The sequence below is a fragment of the Grammomys surdaster genome, unplaced genomic scaffold, assembly GCF_004785775.1.
Source record: "Grammomys surdaster isolate TR1022 unplaced genomic scaffold, NIH_TR_1.0 133, whole genome shotgun sequence".
NCBI lineage: Eukaryota > Metazoa > Chordata > Mammalia > Rodentia > Muridae > Grammomys > Grammomys surdaster.
In genome coordinates, this window is record NW_021604591.1 from 1,823,773 (window position 1) to 1,845,236 (window position 21,464).

A 21,464-nucleotide genomic window follows, 5' to 3' on the forward strand; every position below is an offset into this window, starting at 1 on the left:
ATATATACATATACACACACACACATATATATGTATGTATGTATATGTATATATTTACAGAATAGGGGGCCACAAAAGCAGAAAATTAAAATTAAAAAAATCAGGAAGCACAGGGATCCTAAAGCAGGATAAACATAAGCAATGAAGTTTCACCAAAATACCAATCAAAAGTAGTATGATACTCTCATAATGGGAGGTGGGGTGGTGGTGGGGGTAGAAGCCAAGAACGGAGGAGAGAGTTTGCATTAGTAACTATATGATAGGTTTAGATCCATCATCTTTCTGTTTGCCTCATTTGTCCTATCTGTTCTTTGTCCACTTTTCCTCTGTTCATTATTGTTACCTTTGCTGATGTTTTTGTTTTGTTTTGTTATTCTCACTAACTGAGTTAGGACAACCAGGTCGTTTTACTAGGTACAGCTTATGAGGGGTTTGTATTTATGTTTTTGGTAGTTGTAGGTTTTAATATATGTCTTTTCCGTATCAGACTCTATGTTTAAATATTATCCTTCCATTTTTTGCTTGGTATAAGGTTCTTATAACGGTATGCTTCATTTTCTTCATTTGTTGAGGCATTATTAATATACAGTTCACTTCTCCATTTTATAAATTCCATAACTGAAGCTCCTTGTTCTCTTACTTTTCTCCTTTCTCTTCTTTCACCTCATTTTAAAGTTACCTTCTGAGGAAATTTTAAAAAAAATGATAAAATCCTACATTTATCACTGCACATGCTCTGTTTCTTTATGCAGACCCAGATTAGTCATCATATTTTATAGTCTCTGTGACAAAACTCTCTTTAATATTTATTACAGTTCACTTTTACAGTGAAGTCTGTAGATTTTATCTAAAAGAGTCTTCTTCTTTGGTTTTGAAGGATGTAGAGTTAGTTGTAGGGTTACAGTTTCTCCTTCAGCACCAGAAAGCTGTTTTCCATTGTCTGCTTACTTATAGAAGTCTTTGGTCATTACATTATTGTTTTGTGTCTTTTCCTTCACCTGTGCTTGCTTTTTCTTTTAAGATTTATAACTTTTTTATTATTTGTTTTCAGTAACCGTAACATTTCTGACAGATGTTTTGTACTGCTTGTTTTTATTTCATAGTGGTGTAACATTTAAGTGGATACATGAGATTTTAGTACTAACTTCCATACAAATTTGTAATTAGTATTAATTATAGCTTGTGGTATATTCCTTCAATTAATTACATTATAGGCTCCCTCAAAGGGAAACATTTTAAACTTCTTTTTGTTTTTAGTAAATACATAAGAAATGAAACATATGATTGGAAATTGTCTAGACCATGCAGCATTTCCAGTATGCTAAATTTTTGAGAAAAAAATTCTATTTGTTTTCCTGAGGTCATTGATTATTTTATTTAATTTCTTAATAGTTATATTTCTCTTTTTAAAAGTTTATTTTTTTTCCATTTTGGTGCAACTTAAAAATGTGACTCCTCATTAGTTGAATAGTCAAGTTATTCCATTCATGGAAGAACTAGAATGAGACAGTGCTATTTCATAGCTTTTAGATAGTCCTAAATATGAACTTTGGGGAAGTATTACATTTCTGTCTTTGTTTCTTTGGTGATGATTGGGACAATGTCAGATCACTAGTATGTTTAGGTTAGGGTTAATCTGTGTAGAGTATTAGCTTCCCTAAAGAAGTAATGTGATCTCTACCTGGTTGAGTGATGAACATACACCCTGGGACAAAGATAGGTTTCTAATAGATTACACTCATAGATCTCTTGACCCTTTATAGTCTGTTAGTTCCTGTATTGAACTTATCACACAGCTTTGGTGACCTAAGCTTTTTCAGAGAGATTATCACTTACCAATGTTAAGCTTCATGAAAAAAATTAACATTATTGAAGCAGTGTTTCCCAACTTTTATTTTTCAGTGTTATTATTTGAGTTTTGTTAGGATTTATTTTGTTCAGTTTTATTTAGCTTATTTTTAAGACCTTCTTGACCTAAATTCATACAGATAATTGTTCCTCAAGTTTGATTATCTTTCACAGTTTTAGGAATAAAATCATAGTTTTGTATCATTTATATAGTTCACCATATATTTAATTTCTTCATTCAGATATTAAGACAAATTATTGAATAGAGTGGATATTAAAGTGCCCTGTGTAGGGTTAATCACAAAACTGTTCTAAAACTAGGACCATGACCACTAGGCTAACCTGAACTTGGAACAAAAGGGGCCATCTAGGAAGGCTATCTGTGCACTATGGGAGTCTGTTGGGAATGTCATACAGTCAAAGGGTCTGGATGCTGACATTTGAAAATTATTTCTTGATGGAGCATATGTGACTTCAAAAATTATGAATTGTCTTAAAATCTCTTTTCAAGGGAAAGACCATATGAAAGGGAGGGTAAACAAAATATTTTGTTTATAATTTGCTGTAAAGATGATTTATTACAGTTTAATATTAAACAGCTCTGTAGGCTCAAAATTTATCTCACTTGGTTCTAACTGGTGTTTCTCTCTGACACATGGTGTGAATCAATTGTCCTTCCAACTTGAAAGAGCAGAGAGTTCACTGACGCAATTCTTTGTTCTAGGGGAATTGTTTCCATTGTGCCTTCAAAAAGGAGGGACATGAAAAGCCTTGGCTCATGACAAGTTCTTTCCAAGTTAGACACAGTTGGGGGCTGAACACTGGCCTGAGGAAGTGAGGTCTGTGTCCTCAACTTTCTTAAAGGTTAACATTAACCTTTTCATACCTCTCTTTAAAAACTACACATCAGAAACTTTCCATTCATGTGTTCCTGTTTTCCAGGGTTCTTCCTTAGATCCTAGAAGGTGCTTGAGTTTCTTTCCTTCTCTATAGCAAATCTGCTTTTGAGAAGGTTGAATGACAAAGATCACTGTCCTGAAAGGTCTTAAAAGACTAGAATAATTGATTGTAATTGTAAAAGCTTGTAAATCATAGGTTCAAAATAACAGTTGAATGCATGTAGCAATATATAAAGACACTGGAGGATTTGATGTGAGTGTAGGTGCCATGCATAGGGTATGACTGTGAATAAACATATCATTAGGTCACTTTTAGTAGAAGCCAACTGACTGGAGAGGGATGTTATGTTGCTAGTCTGTCTGCTTTTGCTTTAGAATTTGCTAGTATTAAGCCAGGCAGTGGTGACCTTTAATCCCAGAACTGGGGAGGCAGAGGCAGGAAGATCTCTGAGTTTAAGGCCAGCTTGGTTTACAGAGCAAGTTCCAGGATAGGCAGGGCTACATAGAAACTACCCACCCTCTACAACCCCCAGACAAGAAGGGAAAGAAAGGGAAAGAATTTGCCAGTATTTATAGGATGCATTGTGTCCTTGACACTGCTATCAGTGTTTCATTTGTATTTCCCTTTTTGTGTGCACACTGCAGAATGAAGTGGTAGCTATTTTTAATCTACATTTCCCTGAGCTGGAATTTGAATTATAGAAAAACTAGCCCATGGTCACCAGCTAATAAGTAACAGAATCAAGACTTGACTCTAAGAAGTGTGGCTTTGAAGTCTGTGCTATTGAACATTGAGCTTCGCGGCCTGTTTTGTTATGCTTTAAGAATAGACCCTACTGGAACTTGCCCTGAGAATGGAAACTTGCATTGAAATGTACTTATATGTTGGATGTTGGAATAATTTTGTTTACCTATGGAAGAGAGGGATTAGTACCTAGTCTTTGTATTTTTTTGAGAGTAAAAATAAGATAAATAATAAATTTTAAGAAAGCACATTTTGTTTTTAAGAACTTTGCAATTCCTATGGATATGGATTGATTGCTGTGTAGAGAGTGAACTTACTAGATGTGGCAGCATAGACTATATTAGTAGCTGATGAGTGATCTGGAAAACTTGTTATGCTGTGAAATTAGATTGTATTGCCTCTGAGGTGTCTTCTTTTTCTGTAGATTGCTGTATTAAACAGAAGCCATTAAAATAATTATTCTTTGGGTTGTCCTCAAAGGAGAAAAAAAGGTGGGTGGTGAGGAGGAGGAGGAAAGAGGCTGATCTGATATCTAATGGAAATGCGTGCTGGTCTAACTTTGGTCTAAACCATGAAAGTTAAAATTTTTTTTTTTTAAATTTAATTCACTCCCATCCCTCAAATGTATTTTCTTTTTGAGACAGATTCACTCACTATGTAGCCCTGGCTAGTCTTAAATTTGTGATCTTCCTGCTTCTTCTGTCTTTTGGGTTCTAGGATTATAGGCTTTGGTCACCAGAACCCATGAGATTGTTTTTTAATAGTTTTATGCTGTTTTATACTGATAGAGAACTTTTGTATATTATGAGTATGGAATAGGAAGCAAGAGAAAGGTCTGTTTTTCAAGTTTACAAGTAAGATTTCTTAGAAGCATACAAGAGATTCCATCATAGCAAACATTGGAGCTCTTCCTTTCCCTTTTGAGGAATAATGAAAGCACACTAATTAAATTAGTTTTGAGAGTATGATCAACACTAAGAGAGTAGTTGAAAAAGACTTTATTTTTATTTTGTATTGTTTTAACTTTTTATTGATTCTTTGTGAATTTCCTATCATGCACTTCATCCCACTCATTGCCTGACCCTTCCTATCTGCCTTCTGCCCTTGCAACCTTCCCTACAAAATAAAATAAGATATAAATAATAATAATAACAATAACAACAACAACAACAACAATAAAGTCTAGTCATGGAAGCTGTAGTGTGTCACACAGTGCACCCTTTTGTTCACACATCTTTAACTTGCAAATGTTCATTGCAGAGAGTCATTGGTCTGTTTCAAGGCTTCTAACTTCTGCTACACTATCAATACTGGATCCTCCTCAGAAGTTGTTGCCCTGTGTCATGGAGATCCTGGAGCTTTGGATCTGCAAGACTGACCCTTTCATTAGCTCCATGGAGTAGATCTTGGGGTAGGCCAACTCAAAAGCCCTGGATCTGGGCCTGGGAAGTAGCTGAGTTGGTAGCCCAACAGAGTGAGCTCTCCAGCACTGCCCAGCCAGCTCACCCAGTGCCTCAGCAAGCAGAGGGCAGGGTCAGCTCTCCCATTCTCATTCCCTTGCTGCTGGCTCACTGGCACTTTTGCCACCATAGCCAGCTCTACTGTATTGCCCAGGTGAGGTGTTCTCCAGAATGCTTCAGCTGATGAGGGGTGGAACCAGCTCTTCCTTGTCAGGGCCAGCTTACCTGCCTCAAGTGGCAAGGGGTAAGGAGGGTGAAGGGCATTTCTCCCTCCCCCATGTCACTCCATGGTGGATGAGGGATGAGGCCAGTTCTGCTCTTATGACATTGGGACCAGCTCTCCTGCCTGCCTCAGGTAGCAAGGGGCAGTGGAAGGGGAGAATGGGAGGCATGGAATGAGGAAGTGTGGGGGGGTTCCAAAAGAGGGAGAGAGCATCTCTTCCTTGCCCACTCCAACAGCAAATGAGGGGTGAGGTATTTTATATTTTTTAACTATTTTGTTTCTTAAGACAGAGTCTCATATATTCCAGGTTGAGCTTAAACTTGATAGCTAAAGTTGACCTGGTTTTGTTATCTCTGCCTTTCAAGTGCTGGGATTATGGAGCTGTGTCTTCAGCCTGGTTTATTCAGTGCTGAACAACCCAAGACGTTTTGCATTTTACATAAACGCTTTTAACAGTTGAGTCGTATCATCTCCCACACTTCAGTTTTGTAGCTCTGTAACTTAGGGCAATCCCCTTGTGTCTTCCTTTTGGGAGCTGAGATTATAGGTGTATGCTACTACCTCTGGCTGCCACTCCATAGTTCTTATTTTTATTTTACTTTGATAATTTTTAAAAATATTTGGTCTTATGTTAACCCCAAAGTGTTTGTTCTTGTTTACTGTTTATTTTAGTTAAAATCTTACTATTTACTGTGACTCTAGTACCGTTCTAGATTTTTAAAATGCATTTTCTTTGTTAAAACACTAAAAATAACACTTTAAGTAAAACATCAGAAACAGAAGGGTTATAAAGAAAGTAAGAATCAAAGTCAGGCATGGTGGAATCCCATGCATACTGTAGGCAGAAATAGGCAGATCTCTGTAAGTTCCAGGTTAGCCTGATCTGTATAGTGAGTTCCAAGCCAGTCAGGGCTAAATAGTGAGACTCTGCCTTTAAAACAAAAACAAAAACAAAAACAAAACAAACAAAAAAACAACCAAAAAAAAACCACCCAGCAACAAAAAGTAGGAGTCACATTTATCTAGGTATTTATTATTATTATTTTTATGATTTTTCTTACTGTCCCTTCTATTCCTACTAGGAATATACATGTAAATATTTGGATATGTGTGCATAGTTGTTGAGTGGACATATGGTTTAAAATACCTTGTTGTTTTCATCTCATCTTGCTTTTTCTCTTTTCTACTCTTAAAAAAAAACCCTTTCCTCTCACCTTTTATATTTCTATTTTCTTTATTTTTTTATTTTTTATTTTATTTTGAGAAAGGGTATCTCTTATACCTTGGCTGTCCTGGAACCTACTCTGTAGATAAGGTTGACCTCAAATTCATGGAGATCCGAATGCCTCTGCCTCCCAAGTGTTGAGATCAAAGGCATACACTGCCACCACCAAGCTCATTTTGTTATTCTTGATAAAATTGTGGTAATTGTAGTAGTAATAAAAGAGATTTCTGTATAAGAGAAGTCTTGGAAAGATTGCTTCATATGCATACTGATGATAATAACTACTCCAGGAGTGTTATTGTCTTAGACACTGTTTTATCTGTGAAGAGACACCATGACCTCAGCAACTCTAATGAAAGAAACATTTAATTGGGGCTTGCTTATAGTTTCATTTAGTTAGTTTATTATCATCATGGTGGGGTGCATGGTGGCACATAGACAGACATGGTGCTGGAGAAGTAGTTGAGAGTTCTGCGTCAGATCCACAGGCAGCAGGAAGAGAGAGACTCTGGGCTTGGTTGGCATTTGCCTCCGAAACCTCAAAGCTCACCTGTTGACACACTTCCATAAGAGCATACCTCTTAATCCTTCTCACATAGGGCCACTTCCCAATGACAAAGCATTGAAATATATGCACTTAGGGGGCCATTCTTATTCAAACAACCATGGTTATATTTGAGGGATAGCTGAGTTACTATATGGAAGATGTTCATTTGACATTTTGACACAGATTTAAAAGATACTTCCTTTGATTACAATTTAGAAATGCCGAATCAGGTATATCGTTTTTAGTGTGAATGACGTGGGAACAGTTTTTCCCAGATTCAGTCCGTGTCATAGGATTAATTTTTCTGTGCTTTTTTCATGGCTAGCAATATAACCCCACTTTGAGTTGGCACACATTCACTTTGACTGCAGACACACACACACACACACACACACACACACACACACACACACACACACAGCCTTTTCAGTACCACATTCAGGTGTAAACTGATCTAGCTTGTCATCACGACACCAGGTCAAAGTTCCCTGTGCACTCTTATGATGACAGAAGGACTAAATGGAGTGTTCAGTCCAGGCCAGACTAAAGTTATAAAACTTGGTAGGTAACAGCACACTGAAGATTGTCTCTATCTTCTTTCTATGTCTGTGTTATGTGGGGCTGGTTGGGTACTGATGTTTATCATTACAATAGAGAGTTCTGGGCTACTTCCACAAATCTTTAATAAACACTACCTTGTCCTTTTCTTTAAAAACAAACCCAAACTTTGCCAATGAATTGAGAGTTAACTTGATAATTTGGAGCATATAACCATGCTGTTTGGAAGCTGTCTGACTGTTTCCATTGTTGCAGTCTCATTGTCCATGGTTTAATCATCAGTAGTTCTGAAGGAAGGCAGGGGGGAAAGGGGAGGTGCTGCAGGCTGCATAGTATCATAAAAAATTTCCACCTGGAAGCAATTTTTCCTAAAAGCCCTTAGGGACTGCTGTCACCCTCCCCCTTCAGTTGGCAGTAAGGACTAGAAACACCAGCTCCCCTTGGAACCAGCCTTTGTTGCTCCCGGCTTCCAGAAGGGCTAGAGGAGAACTAGGGAAATAACAAATTATTCCCAGACACTCTTCTATAAGAAATTCCCTTGAGCCTTTTTTCTTCTTTTTCTCTGGTTCTTTCTGTATTAATATTTTAGCTGAAGTACAGATTATTTGCAGTAATAGGACTTGAATTTACTTTTTAGTCAGAGTGTTTATTATCATCCCTAGTGCCTGTCCTTGTAGAAAGTTGAAAGTCTTTGAGTCCTGTCATAGGCCCCATGTCACTTTATAATGCCTTCTCTGTGGAATGTAGGCATTGTTCCAGGTGTGAACTCTGAAGGAACTCATGGTCCTGTGGGAGTGATATACATGTCAATGAATCATATGTGTATGGTGTTCAGTGTAGCAGCTTTTCAAAGATATGAACAAATAAAAATTTTCAAGCAAACAAATCTTAACTCTCCACCAGTGAAATGTCCTTAATAGTGTTCATTCATTCTTAGGCCTGTTTTCCAGTGTGACTGGAGGATGGAATGAGGTGTTTGGGTAAATGGAAGGATAATTCTTTTGATGGAATTTACTCCCTACCACACATGGTTTCCTAAGGTCAAGGTCAGTTCAGATTTTTATTGTCAATATGAGGGTTAAGTGGTAAGTGGTGATACCATGGCTGTGAAGGAATAACTCACCCTGCACCACTCCAGATGCAGGGTAACCAGGTGTTTCAACAGATTTTGTAGTTTATTCCTTCAAAAACAGACTATTATTGTATGCTATAACATAGTGTATTTTTTATTACATTTATTTGTACATGTCTATGTGTGTAGCATGAGTGGGGACAACTTGCCAGATTTGATTCTTTCCTTCAGATTGTAAGGCTTAGCAGCAAGTAAGTACCTTTACCTTCTGAGCTATCTTGCTGGCCCTACCTGTTTGCTTTTGGTAGCAGTTTTTTAATTTCTTCAGTTTTGGAATTAAGTGTTTAATGTTTCTTTTTTTTTGGTTTAAATGTTTGCTACTTCTTTAAATATATAATTTACTTTTAATTTATGCACATCAGTTTTAAGCCTGGGTAAATCTTTGATTCTTTTTAAGCTTTTTTTTTTTAAATTGTCCATGTTCTAAGATTTTTTTTTTGATAATTAAATTCTACTTTAAAGAACTATTACTTCTCAGAAGCCTTAGAAATATGAATTAAAATATATAAAATATATTTCTCTAGAGAAGATTTATGCTCATTCAGTTAGTTATCTGTGAACATTGGGAAGGAGATTGCTTCTAAAATAAATAACAATTATTTGTGAGATGATATTCTGCTATGTTTCTTGGGCATGGTTTGAACTTGAACTCAAGCAATTGATCCTTCTACTTCTGACTTCCTTAATGCTGGCATTAAAAAATGCACCTCCATACTTGGCCCTAAAATGAAGAATTTGACATATTTTGACTGCACAGATATCAATAGTATGACTGTGAGACTTATACTTTGGTTTAAAATGACTAGAAGTTTTTCTTTCTCCTGTAACCAGACTCAGTACCAGAGGAGGGAGGTCTCCTTGCAGGCTCCCTTTACCCTAGACTGAGGTATCTTGGTTTTATTCATTTTAAGGTCCCCTCATTTTTCTCTTTGACTCCCGTTCCTTTTACTCTAGTCACTGGATATGTTCTTTATATTCTTTACAGGGAAGTCATGCACTAGTGGTCTAGAACCTTAGTTTAGATTTTTAAGATTTACTACCAGAGTTTTTTCATAGTATGTCTAATGCTTTACATTGCTCTTGGGGAGCATCATCTTATTTTGCTACTTTGTTTTCTATTACATTTTTCTTAATTGAAACAACTCTATTATCCTTTATTGGTCCCTCAGGGCTTTTAGTGTTAGGGACTTAATTTTGGAGTATTAAATTGCTCTGGTTGGGTTGGACTCACTGTGGAGATCAAGCTGGCCTTGAACTTGCAGTGATCCTTCTACTTAGGTCTTAGAATGTTGGATTTACAGGCATGCACCACCCTGCTCATTCATTCATTCATTCATTTATTTTAAAAATTAGTTAATTTTTATTTCTTTAAAGACAGGGTCTCATTGTATCCCAGGTTGACTTATTATGTAGCTCAGGATTTTAGTCACACACCTTCCTCAGGCATTCTCTTTCTTTTTTTTATGTCAAATGAATAATGTACCAACCTCATAACAAAGTTTGAGGGTAGTATATGTCACACAGTGATTCGAATACTTAATCATCTTACTTATGAACTAAAAAAAGATCTGCCTCATGTATTCTTATTTCTCATCTTATAATTAGTAACATTCATGATTCAGCTAAAAAAAAAGCAGTGGAAAAAATCTTTTTTCTTTTAACACAAATTTGTACAAAGGACAAAATAAAGCCACTGACAAACTTTGTTGAGACTTTATATCTGATGGTGATGATTTGTTCCAACAGCATATTACCCAGGTTTTAGTTATGACAGTCTCTGTATACTAAAGTTGTACTACCTTTGCTTTTATTGGTTTATTTCCTGTTTGATTTCTGTTGTTGATTTGGCTTATATTTTATGACAAATTCTCCTCTTTTGAGACTTTCTAGTTGTATTTAACCCGTCACATTCTTTAGAAGCCTCTTTGGCTAGTTAGCTGCCATCTGAAGCTGTCCCACCCTGTTTTCTGAAAGTGCCCACCTCTGGATTCCTTTCTTGCCTGAGGCAGAATTCCCTTACAGCATCCTCTTGATTATATGGGCTGACTTAGTGAAGCTAGTCAGATACATTGGGATCTGGAAAGATAGAAAAAGCATTGGAATGTGTTTGCTCTCATATGGTGTTACAAAAACCATATGATTATGTATTATATTAGTTGCCTTTTGTATTGCTTTGATCAAATATTTGACAAGAAGTAACTTCAAGGAGGAAAGCTTTGTTTTGGCTCCCAGTTTAAGGGGATACAGTCTATCATGGTGGGAAAGGCAGGTGGCAAGAGTAGAAAGTGGTCGGTTATATTGCTCCACAGCCAGAAAATATAGTTATGAAATATTACTACTCTAGTTGGTCTGGGAGAGTGGAGCCCAAAAATGAGGTGGACTAAAATATGCAATAGCCAACTTTATTCAGAGTATCAGACAATTTATATTTTGAGGGTATTCTTGAGGGTTAAGCAAGGTCAGAATAGCAAAGGTCACATGAGTTTAAGCTGTATACTGTCAGGAGGCAAGTCATGCTTGGAAACATCGTTCTGAATACTAATAGGTAAAATGATGTGTAATCTAAAGTAAAACCTTCTCCTATTATTACATCTGAGAGGGCATGAAAGCATATTCCAAGAACAACCCATGTTATGAAGGAACATATCTTGTAATATCTGTTTTAACAGATATTACAAGACTTTTGTCTTTACTCAGTGTTTTCTCACAAGGTCTCAAAAATCTCACACCGCTTCATTCTTAGACTGTGTTCTGACAATTAGATGCTGGTGTTTGTTTGATTGAAAAGAAGAAACAAAAAAGGAAAGGATATGACTACTCTTAGGTATGATGGGGGAGAAAGTTTATTTTAGATAAAAAGGAGCATAGTCAGAGGCAGGGACTTGTGGGAGAGTTCACAGTGGGCAAGACCTTGAGAACATGTGTGGAGAGAGGGGTGGGGGAGAGGGCGCAGCAGCTGCTGACCGGGACCAAGAGACTGGGCAAGAGGGTAAAGGGATAGGTAACCAAAATGGCTGGATTATATAGGGAAGAGCAGCTAGGGGAAGGGCAGTTTAGCCCCTGGGCTGGAGAAATTTTTGGTAGTGTGTGTGTGCATGCATGTGTGTGTGCATGCGTGTGTGTGTGTGTGTGTGTGTGTGTGTGTGTGTGTGTAATGAATACTAGCCATACCGTGTAACAGGTTGGGACTGAGGGTTGCGGAGAACCTGGTGGCCAGGTCTACTTTGATATGTTAAATAGGCACCTCAGCTGGTTCAGCTTGCTTCTTCCTTTTTTATTGAGTCATAAACTCTATCCCAGCTGTTCTGAACCTGTCAAGACCTCTTTAGTGGGGGACTACCTTTTTACAGGAGTTGCCTAAGACCATCAGAAAACATAGATATTTACATTATAATTCATAACAGTAGCAAAATTACAGTTAAAAATTATGGTTGGGGTCACAACAATATGAGGAACTGTATTAAAGGGTCACAGCATTAAGAAGCTTGAGAACCACTGCTGTAGCCCATTAACTGGTACATCTTTTCATATTAGTTAACCTAAGATAGAAATTGCACCATAGACATTCCCAGAGGCTTGTCTCCTACATTATTCTAGACAAGTTGGCAGATCAACAGTATTAACTGTCAGATGGTTTTTGATCCTCTTAGACTTCATTAATTACAATATGCATCTCCAGGTATTGATGATGTTATGCGGTGGTCTGTTTTTTCCTATACCCAGAGCATTCAATTTATAATTCTGAAGTCTGAATACAATCAGTAGACATTCTGAAGTAAGGAGAAGAGATATAAACTCCTTCTGACCTCTTGTAGCTCTCTTTCAACATCATGCTCAAATGTGTTTTCCACTTTATTTTTAACTTTTGGAATAAACAAAATACTAATGATGCTTTTATGGAGTTTAATGAGAAAAAAATGTTTGAGGGATAAAGCCATGACAAGTTAAAAAAGATATATGAAAAAGAAAAGACCAGAACAAACTCAGAAATTTTTTTTCTTGGATAATCAAAACCAAAACTCCAAACTGAAAATGTTCAGTTCTTTGTGTCTTGAGTTCTTCTTGGTCTCAAGACATGAGTAGGTATGCTTGGTCTCCTGAATTGCTCTTGCATCCATCTCTGACACAGGGTAAATCCTCATGCTTGCTTGATTTACATTTCCACTTTGTATCCATTTGTGTCCACTTCACTGGAAGACTCTTTCCACGTCCAGGCCCTGTGAAAACACCAGGCGATAAAATGGGTAAGACAGTCTTTGCACAAGGGAGGACTAATGTTTTAATTTAAGAAGACTGATAATTCAACAGACCATCAGAATATAGTTTAATACATTTTGTGAAGGCAGTTAGTTACAAAGGAGGAGGGATGAAAGGCTCTAAGTGATTAGAAGTGGTTCTTCTGAAGAAGGAAGGTGTGAGCTGTGGTTTTAAGAGTGGATGAGATTTACTTTGAAGTGGAAGAAGAAGGGAAGGATAATTGAGGCTGCAGACCAGAGTCCTTAACAAACTGTGGATATTGATTGTTGTCTGTCTCTTTGATTTGCCTTTGCAAACTGCACCACATGCTGTCATTTAGGATACTTTACTATGCAAATAACAGAGTATAGAGGGAAGCTTAAATAATTGGTAATTGGCTGACAAAATCTGGAGACAGCTGGTGAAAATTTCTCCACAGTCTGGATTCAGGTGTTTTCCACACTTTCCCCTTTCTAAACCTAGATTATTGGTACCATTTCCTCTTTTTAGGATAGTTGCTTCACCTGCCTATAAATGTCTTATTTTTACAGGGCAGTGTTTAAGGTAGGAAAAGCAACTTTTTACACACTCTCCTCCCCCACTAACAGGTTTCCCTTTTCATTGGTGAGAGTTGTATCACACATCCTTATGTTAACTGGTCACTGACAAGTTAACTTAATGTTTACCTCTAGTTGTAGGATAGGACTGTGAAACACCAGACAGAGTTGGGACTGCTCAAACAAAAAAAGGGTCAATAGTTGCTATGTAGATAACAGCTAATCCACAACTGACTTACCCTGCACTGGAATTCCTCCTCCTTCCTCTCCTCTCTCATTCTTCTCTCTTTTCTCTACTCCCTCCTCTTTCTCTTTTTAGAGAGGGTTTCTCTGTGTAGCCCCTGGCTGTCCTGGAACTCATTCTGGAGACAAGGCAGAGATCTGCCTACCTCTTCCTCTCTTGTGCTAAGACTAAAGGGGTGTGCCACCACTGCCCAGCTCCCACTTCACCTTCTCAACAAGGTCTTCCCTTTTAGCCCTGGCTGACCTCAGCCTCCTGAATGCAGAGATTATGAATGTGTATCACTCAATATGGCTCCTTTCTTATCTTTGGAAAAGCAGATTAAAGCTGATTTTGGCTTTATGCAAGTCATACACTTCTGTAGTGGTTTAGGGAATAGTAATGTTGAATTCAAGTTTTAAGTGTCACTTTATTAGTTATAAGCTTTTAAAATAATGCTTTTGAGATCTAGGTTGGAGAGGGATATGGAACCATTATGATGTATCAAAGTGTATCACTAGCAATGCACACTAGGGTGCATGAATATACCTTTTGTAAAAACCTTTGGTTTAGACTAGGGAGGTTATGAAAATCAGACTCCATTTTACTTGCGTCAACATTACTGTATAAAAATGATGGTTAATTTCTAAGCATTTCTTCTTGCTTACTTTTTACAGTACTAGAATATTCTTGTGATGGAATAGATAAGCAATTCCCTATTGTTTGTTCCATAGTCTTGTTTAACTGTTATGTATCTTGTGTCAGAAGCATAGAGAAGTACAGTAGTCTTTCAGAGAGTTTGCCTTTTCTAAGATTGCCTTTTATTTTTTGGGAGGCTGGGGGATGGGTGGTGGGGGCAAGGTCTCAGGTAGCTCCTGCTGGTCTCAAACTTGTGTAGCTGAGGATGGCTTTGAATTCCTGATCCTCCTGTCTCTGCCTCCCTAGTGTTGGCAACATGCCCAGTTTTATGCAGTTCTGGGGCTTTCTCTATGAAAGGTTACACTCTACCAGTTGAACTACATCCCCTGCCTTGGACCCACAGATTTGATCAAATTCAATTTTTAGTTGTCTTTCATCAGTCTGTTTTATTTAGGTACATCAAATTCCATTTTAAAAGAAATATTAGAAATTGGTCATCACTAGATGGCAGTCTTTCTCCATTTTAGGTTATTTGTTCAGAAGGAAAAATAATGCAATACTATTAAGAACAGTGCTGACTGCCAATAGGAAGCTAATTTAGTTGATCTCTAACTTTTCCAGTTTAAGACTAGTTTAATTTTGCCTTTTGTATCTGAATAGGCCTGTTGGTTATTGATGACTTATGCTGAAATATATTTGAAATGCTGTGTCTGTATGCTTTTAACTGTGGTAGAAGAAATTTGTAGTTAAGGAGGTAAAATGCAAATAAATATGTTTTCACCTGTCTGTAGCTACATGGAAATTGTGTATCCTTTTTGCTTGCATGTACCAGGGAGTTCTGTAAATTTCCAGAAAACGAAAAATATAGGGTACCCTAAACAATGTTTACTTTCCTTCATTTAGATTTGTGTGTTTTAGATTTGATATTTTTTTTTCTTTTGAGTCAAGGTCTTGCCCTGTTGTCCTGGCTGGCTTGGTACTAATCAGTATGAGCTCAAACTCCTGCCTCAGCTTCCTGAATGCTGGTATTACAGGCCTGGGAGTTCTGTATTAACCAATTCTTATTTTAATTTTAAAATTTTCTACTCCACTGTAGACCTTTCAAGTTACTCCGCACCATATTCCAAGAGATGATTAAGATCATGAAGATTCTAAATAGAAACTTGGTGACACTGATAAGGAGATTAAAACTACCTACCACCTGCTGTCTGTCTGTCCTCAAGATGTTTGCTCCTTCTCATTATGTGCTTGAATTGGAAAGCTTAATGCTCAGCTAGTACTTCAGGGAAATTGTAATTGATTGCTGTTTCCTATTTTGTAAATGAGAAAGAGCTGAAGGTCAGAGAGATTAATTGAATTGGCCAAAAGACCAAGGCCTCACAATCATCAAGCATCTAAAACCCACATTTTCTTACTTTGATTTTAGTTTAGGTTTTCTTTTCTTTTTTAAAAATAGGAAACCAAGGAAGGCATTACATAAGTTCTAATTTTCTTTGCTTATTTTTCTTTGAGTAGGCCTTACATAGTTCAGGGGCCTCGCACTAGTTAGTTAGGCTCGCCTTGGAGTCCTCAGCCTCCTTCCTCTAGTTCCCTGCTTGGATTACATGCTCTGCTATACCTAGTGCCCGAATTTCTGAACTTTGGGATTTTTTTCCCCATTAACTTTGTTCTTTATTGTTGGAGAGAATGAGTGAAAAATTTTCCTGGAAGAACCTAAGGTAGAAGTTATTACTGAGTCAGAATATACTGAAATTAAACCAAAGTTTTTTTTTTTTAATTTTGAATAATATCAGCTTATTTTTTAAGTTTGAGGATTTTTCAGTGATTTTTTTTTTCCTGTAGTTTTCTACATGACAAGGAATATAAGTATCTTTACTTAGAAGATTTCTTTTCTTTTGTTTGAAAGGGGAAGAGTTAAGCTTGAAACTTACTGAAATGTCAAGTGGTAGATTCAGTCTTGTATGTTCTACATAGCTTTGGTAAAATCATCCATTTGGAGGGCTGCTTATAATTTTTTTCATCTTTTCTTTCCAAGTAAGGGGAATGAATCTTGATGGCTGTGTTTTTACTGAAGTCAGTGTTGAATTTTTACTGAATTTTACTCTGTGTGTGTGTGTGTGTGTGTGTGTGTGTTTTACCCTTAATTTTGAGTAGTGACTGACATGATGAGGAAAGTAAACTGTCTTATCTAGAGGATTGATGATCCTGTACCACACATCACTCCAGACTCAAAAAACATGGACACTGAGCAAATACATGTTTGCTGAAGGAGTGTCAGGGATCAGAGAAAATGTTGACATGTCCCAGTTAGTATGTAGGTTACTGGTTCTGAATTGATACTGATTCCAGGAGACCTCAAGAAGCATTATGGCCCTTCAGTTAAAGCAGGGCTTATTTGAGATCAGGGAATTAATGGAGTTTTGGCTGAAGTCTGATTCACAGATCTAGTGGGTCTCTGAACTCATCCTGTGGTTACCCAACCTCCCCATCCCCAATATATATATATATTTTAGTTGGGATAAATATACATAGAATTTGGAAGAATTCTTGCTCTAGTTCCCTGACCTGTGGAATGAGGGCTGTTATGGTTATGTTTGGAAAGGCTAAATGCCTCTAGAGTGAATCAATACAGTGTTGCATTCCTGGAGCAACTGCAGAAATTAGTGCTACCATTAAGGACTTGAAAGATGCCTGGGTGGAGAATGCCCGTTGATTATCCAAAACTTTATCAAGTAGTGACTCCAATTGAAGCTGCTGTACCAGATGTGGTGTTCTTTCTTGAGCAAATTAACACATCTGGTACACGATATGCAGCTATTGATCTAGGAAATGTTTTTTTTTTCTGTATACCTGTCTGTAAGGACCTCCAGAAGCTATTTGCTTTCAGTTGTCAAGGGCAGTGGTATACCTTTATATTAACTGTATATTAACTCTCTAGCTCTGGGTCATAACTTATGTTTGAATGGCTCTTGATCATCTGTTTCTTCCACAAAGTATTACATTAGTGCACATATTGATGCCATTATGCTGATTGGACAAGTGAGCATGAGGTATCAACCACATTGGACTTGCTGGTAACACAAATGTATGTCAGAGGATGGGAAATAAATCCAAGTAAAATTCAGGAGACTTCTACCTCAGTGTCTTGGTCACTGTTCTATTGCTGTGAAGAGATACCATAACCATAACAACTCCTATAAAAGAAAGTGTTTAATTAGAATTTGCTTACAGTTTCAGAGGTTTTGTTCATTATCATCATGGCAGTGAGCATGATGGCACACAAGCAGACATGGTGCTGGAGAAGTAGCTGGGAGCTCTACATTTGGATCTACAGACAGCAGGAAAAGAGAGACATTGGGTTTGGCATTTGAAACCTCAGAGCCCACCACCATTGGTACACTTCCTCCAAGAAGGCCATACCTACTCCAAAAAACCACACCTCCTAATCTAATCTTTCTCAGATAGTGTCACTCACTGATGACTAAGCATTAAAATATTTGAGTCTATGGAACCATTCTTGTTCAACCAACTTCATTCTGAAAATTCTTAGGGGACCAAAAAATGTGGGACATGTGGGACAGAGATACAATGTTTATTTGGATTCTGGAGAGAGTATATTTCTTACTTGGGTAAGTTACTGTGACCCATATACCAAATGTCTTGGAAAACCACTAGCTTTGCATGGAGCCTGTAACAGGAGAAGGCTCTTTTAAACATGTCCAGGCTGTTGTGTAGACAGCTCTACCACTATATGATCCAGCAGACCTGATGATACTTGAGGTATCAGTGGCAGACAGGGATGCTATTTGGAGCCCATGGAAGGCCTCTATTGTTGAGTCATAGAAGAGACCTTTGAGATTATGAGGCAAGACTCTGCAATCATCTGCATACAACTTATTTTCCCTTTGGGAGACAGCTCTTAACCTGCTATTAGGCTTTAGTGGAAACTGAATGTTTGACAATGGTCCACCAGTTTACCATGCAACCTGAGCTTGTTGTTCTTGCTCTTGCTGCAAGTCTGTTCCTTTACAGGCATTAGAGCCTCCTTTTTAGGGATTCCAGTATGCATTGAAGACCAGCTATGACAACCAGTCTTATGGACTGAATAACTACTGTTCTATCAACTTCTGTTGATAGGCAGCCATTATTGGATTAGCTGGACCACAGCCTGTAAGCCATTCTAATAAATCCCCTTTATACATATATGTATATGTATGTAGACATTCTGTAAGTCTGTTTCTATAGAGAACCCTGATTAATACAGAAGTCTTTGGAGAGACTTAAGCTAGGGGGTAATGTCTGAAATACTGATTAAAAGAGATTGTTTTAATTGTTGTGTGGAATATGTAATTGGTGGTGGTGGTGGTGATGGTGGTGGTGGTGATAGTGAATGTATAATGGAATTTTGGAGGCTGTTGAATTACGTTGTGCAGTTAAGTTTTACATTTGGACAATGATTTAAATAGGAATGGTGGGTTGTATTTAATTTTAGGACATGTTGAGTTGTCATGACTTAGTAATAGATTAGGTGAGAAGAGGATGGGCAGATGATAAATGACTGCAGATACTTTTCACATACACACACACATGCACTCACTCACTCACTCACTCACTCACTCACTCACTCACTCTCTATATTTGGATGACTTTTGACAATCCAATTGGAATAGTGCAGAAGTAAGGGGAAATTTGAATTTAGAGTTCAGGACAGTGCTCTTATTTGTAGATTATACATCAGGAGGTAGTACTATATGAGTGGTATTTTTGAGCCATGAGATTGCTTGGCGAGAGAGCATAGAGAAGTGTAATAGAGGAGGCGACTCTAGAAGGGAGATTGAGAAGGTGTGTCAGTGAACAGGTAAATCCATGTTAATGTGGTTACTATCAACCTCTCCCAAAGAGAATGCTTAGTGAAGAAGTGAACACCAAACCTCAACAAATGCTGCTATTAGAGGAGTAAAATGAATACTTGCTCTTGTGGGAAGAAAAGAAGTGGAAAATGTTTTGCTAGGATAGAGAGCAGAAAACCTAGATGGTAGCTGGAAGGGGATGTGCAGTTCAGGGCAAGATTTTCCTGATCTTTATACAGACATGATCTGATGGAGAGGGACAATTACATGATGTAGAGCAAAAGTTTTTGAGATAATCATGGTTAGCTGCAAATGAGCTCTGTCTGTGGAGAGCAGACAGAGGAGGAAGTATAGAGCTAAGCAGGTTGGCTGATTTTCATGAGGAAAGAAGAAATAGTTAAGTGTATTTATTCCCTTCCCTCTTTTCTAAAGACTATATAGTTAGAACAGTAAGTGAGAGGGGTGGACCAACATTGGGGCAGGATAATTAAGATTTCCACACAATGAGAGTTTATTTTATTTTCTGAGATGTTAATAATTGTCTAGGTTGATCATTCATTCCGAATTCAAAAATCTCAAGTAAGAATGCTTATAAGGAGTGTATGACAGCAGTCATAAGTGGAAAATGCCAGTCTGGCCTCATGGTTGTGATTTGTTGTAGTCAAGACACTAAGTCACTAAGACATTGACTAGATTTACTTTCAAGGTATAAGTGTGTTTGGATTTGAATCTTATATACAAGATATCTCACACAAATATTCCCCCAATTCCTTCAATCAGAAACATTAGTTTTCAAGCATTTTGGAGAAGGGATTCCATCTCCAGTAGGATTTTCTAGTAGTATTGAGTGACTATTTTAGATTGTTGCTATGTAGTTATATTGAATCTAGCCAGCCTGTCTGTGATTTTTTTTCTCCAGTACTATTCAGCTTTTTAGGTGGAGTCATGGAGTAACTGGATAGTTGGAATTATTGAAATCGAGTTTTTCTTGATGAACTAAATGGAGAAAGGGACAGGAGCTGTAGTTCAAGTCTTTTATTTTGTGATGACAGTTAGGTGGTGTGCCAAATGTTTTTAAGTGAACTGGAAAGCAACTTTTTTGGATTTTACCAAAACAAAACAAAACAAAACAAAAACCAAAACAAAACAAAATCAACACTCTTTTACTGTGGGGACAGTATGGATTCAGTTGGTGGTTTATGTATCCTGATTATCTAGTTTTTATAGACGTTTCTTTCAAGTTTGTAATTCTCTTCTCCTCAGAAGTGCTGTAATCTTCATGCCACCTTCTCTTTAAAGGTCTGTCTATGATGGTGAGGAACATGGACGATTCATGGAGAAGCTAGAAACTCGTATCCGCAACCATGACAGAGAAATTGAGAAAATGTGCAACTTTCACTACCAGGGCTTTGTGGACTCTATTACTGAGCTGCTGAAAGTACGAGGAGAAGCCCAGAAACTCAAAGTAAGGATACACTACTGGATATTTGCTCCTCTGTCCTCTTCTGGGATTCTGATTCATATTGAAAGAGTAGGGGCCATCCTGTATGACATGTAGGACAGGCTTCTTTTATTTTCACTTTTCAAATATAGAATCGAGGTGAAGGTACATGAACAGCCCGGCCAAACCACAAAGTTAGTATGAAGTGATCATTACTAAACAAAGTACATGTTCAGTTTAGATCTGATCATATTATTTTCCCAGCTTACAAACCTGCATAGCTCCCGTTGGTTAGGTTCGATAGAACACTGTCCAGCATTCTTAGTATAGTACTTAAGGTCCCATTCATCTGCCTCTGCCATGTCTTCACTCTCATTTCTTGGCTTCTATAATGATGATGATGATGATTGTTTTGAGATAGGGTCTTCCTATGTATCCTAGCCTGGCCTCCAACTTCCTCCTTCCCCAGCTTCTCAAGTACTAGGATCACACATGTGTCTCACTGTATCTTGGGTATAGTAAGATTTTTATGAAGTATGGAAAGGAATTTATAGCAAGACCCATATAAAGAATACTCTTTTAAGTTAGTTTAATACCTACAAGTGGATTGAACCAGTGATCAGTTACTGAGACTCCTCCTGAAGCCACCAGCTTCTTTGCTGGAAACCTCTTCCCCCACAACCCCGTGCCCCCTCCAGGCATTAAAAAGCTGCCATTGCTTACTTACTTGAAAGGCCAAGGTGAAAAGACTTGTGGTGGCTGTGGAGTGCTGCCTATAGCATGATTCATGTTCAGGAAAGAGGCAGGTCACAGCAGATCCCTTCTCTTAGTTGACTTTGCTTGTTGTTCTGAAGACTGTTCTCCTAAATTTCTGTTACGTTAAA

General features: G+C 37.6%; 1 protein-coding gene and 1 non-coding gene across 4 annotated transcripts in view; one reads left to right on the forward strand and one right to left on the reverse strand.

Moving 5' to 3' along the window:
• Positions 1–21,464, forward strand: part of Exoc6b (exocyst complex component 6B) — a 456,985-nt gene that overhangs the window by 34,575 nt on the left and 400,946 nt on the right. For all 3 annotated transcript variants that reach the window (XM_028762430.1, XM_028762431.1, XM_028762432.1), the window contains exon 2: positions 20,439–20,604. In XM_028762430.1, coding sequence (XP_028618263.1) covers positions 20,439–20,604 — 166 coding nt within the window. The remainder of the gene's footprint in view (positions 1–20,438; positions 20,605–21,464) is intronic.
• LOC114617021 lies at positions 10,102–10,205 on the reverse strand. The gene has a single exon (XR_003710734.1). It is a non-coding gene; the product is annotated as a small nucleolar RNA U13 (small nucleolar RNA).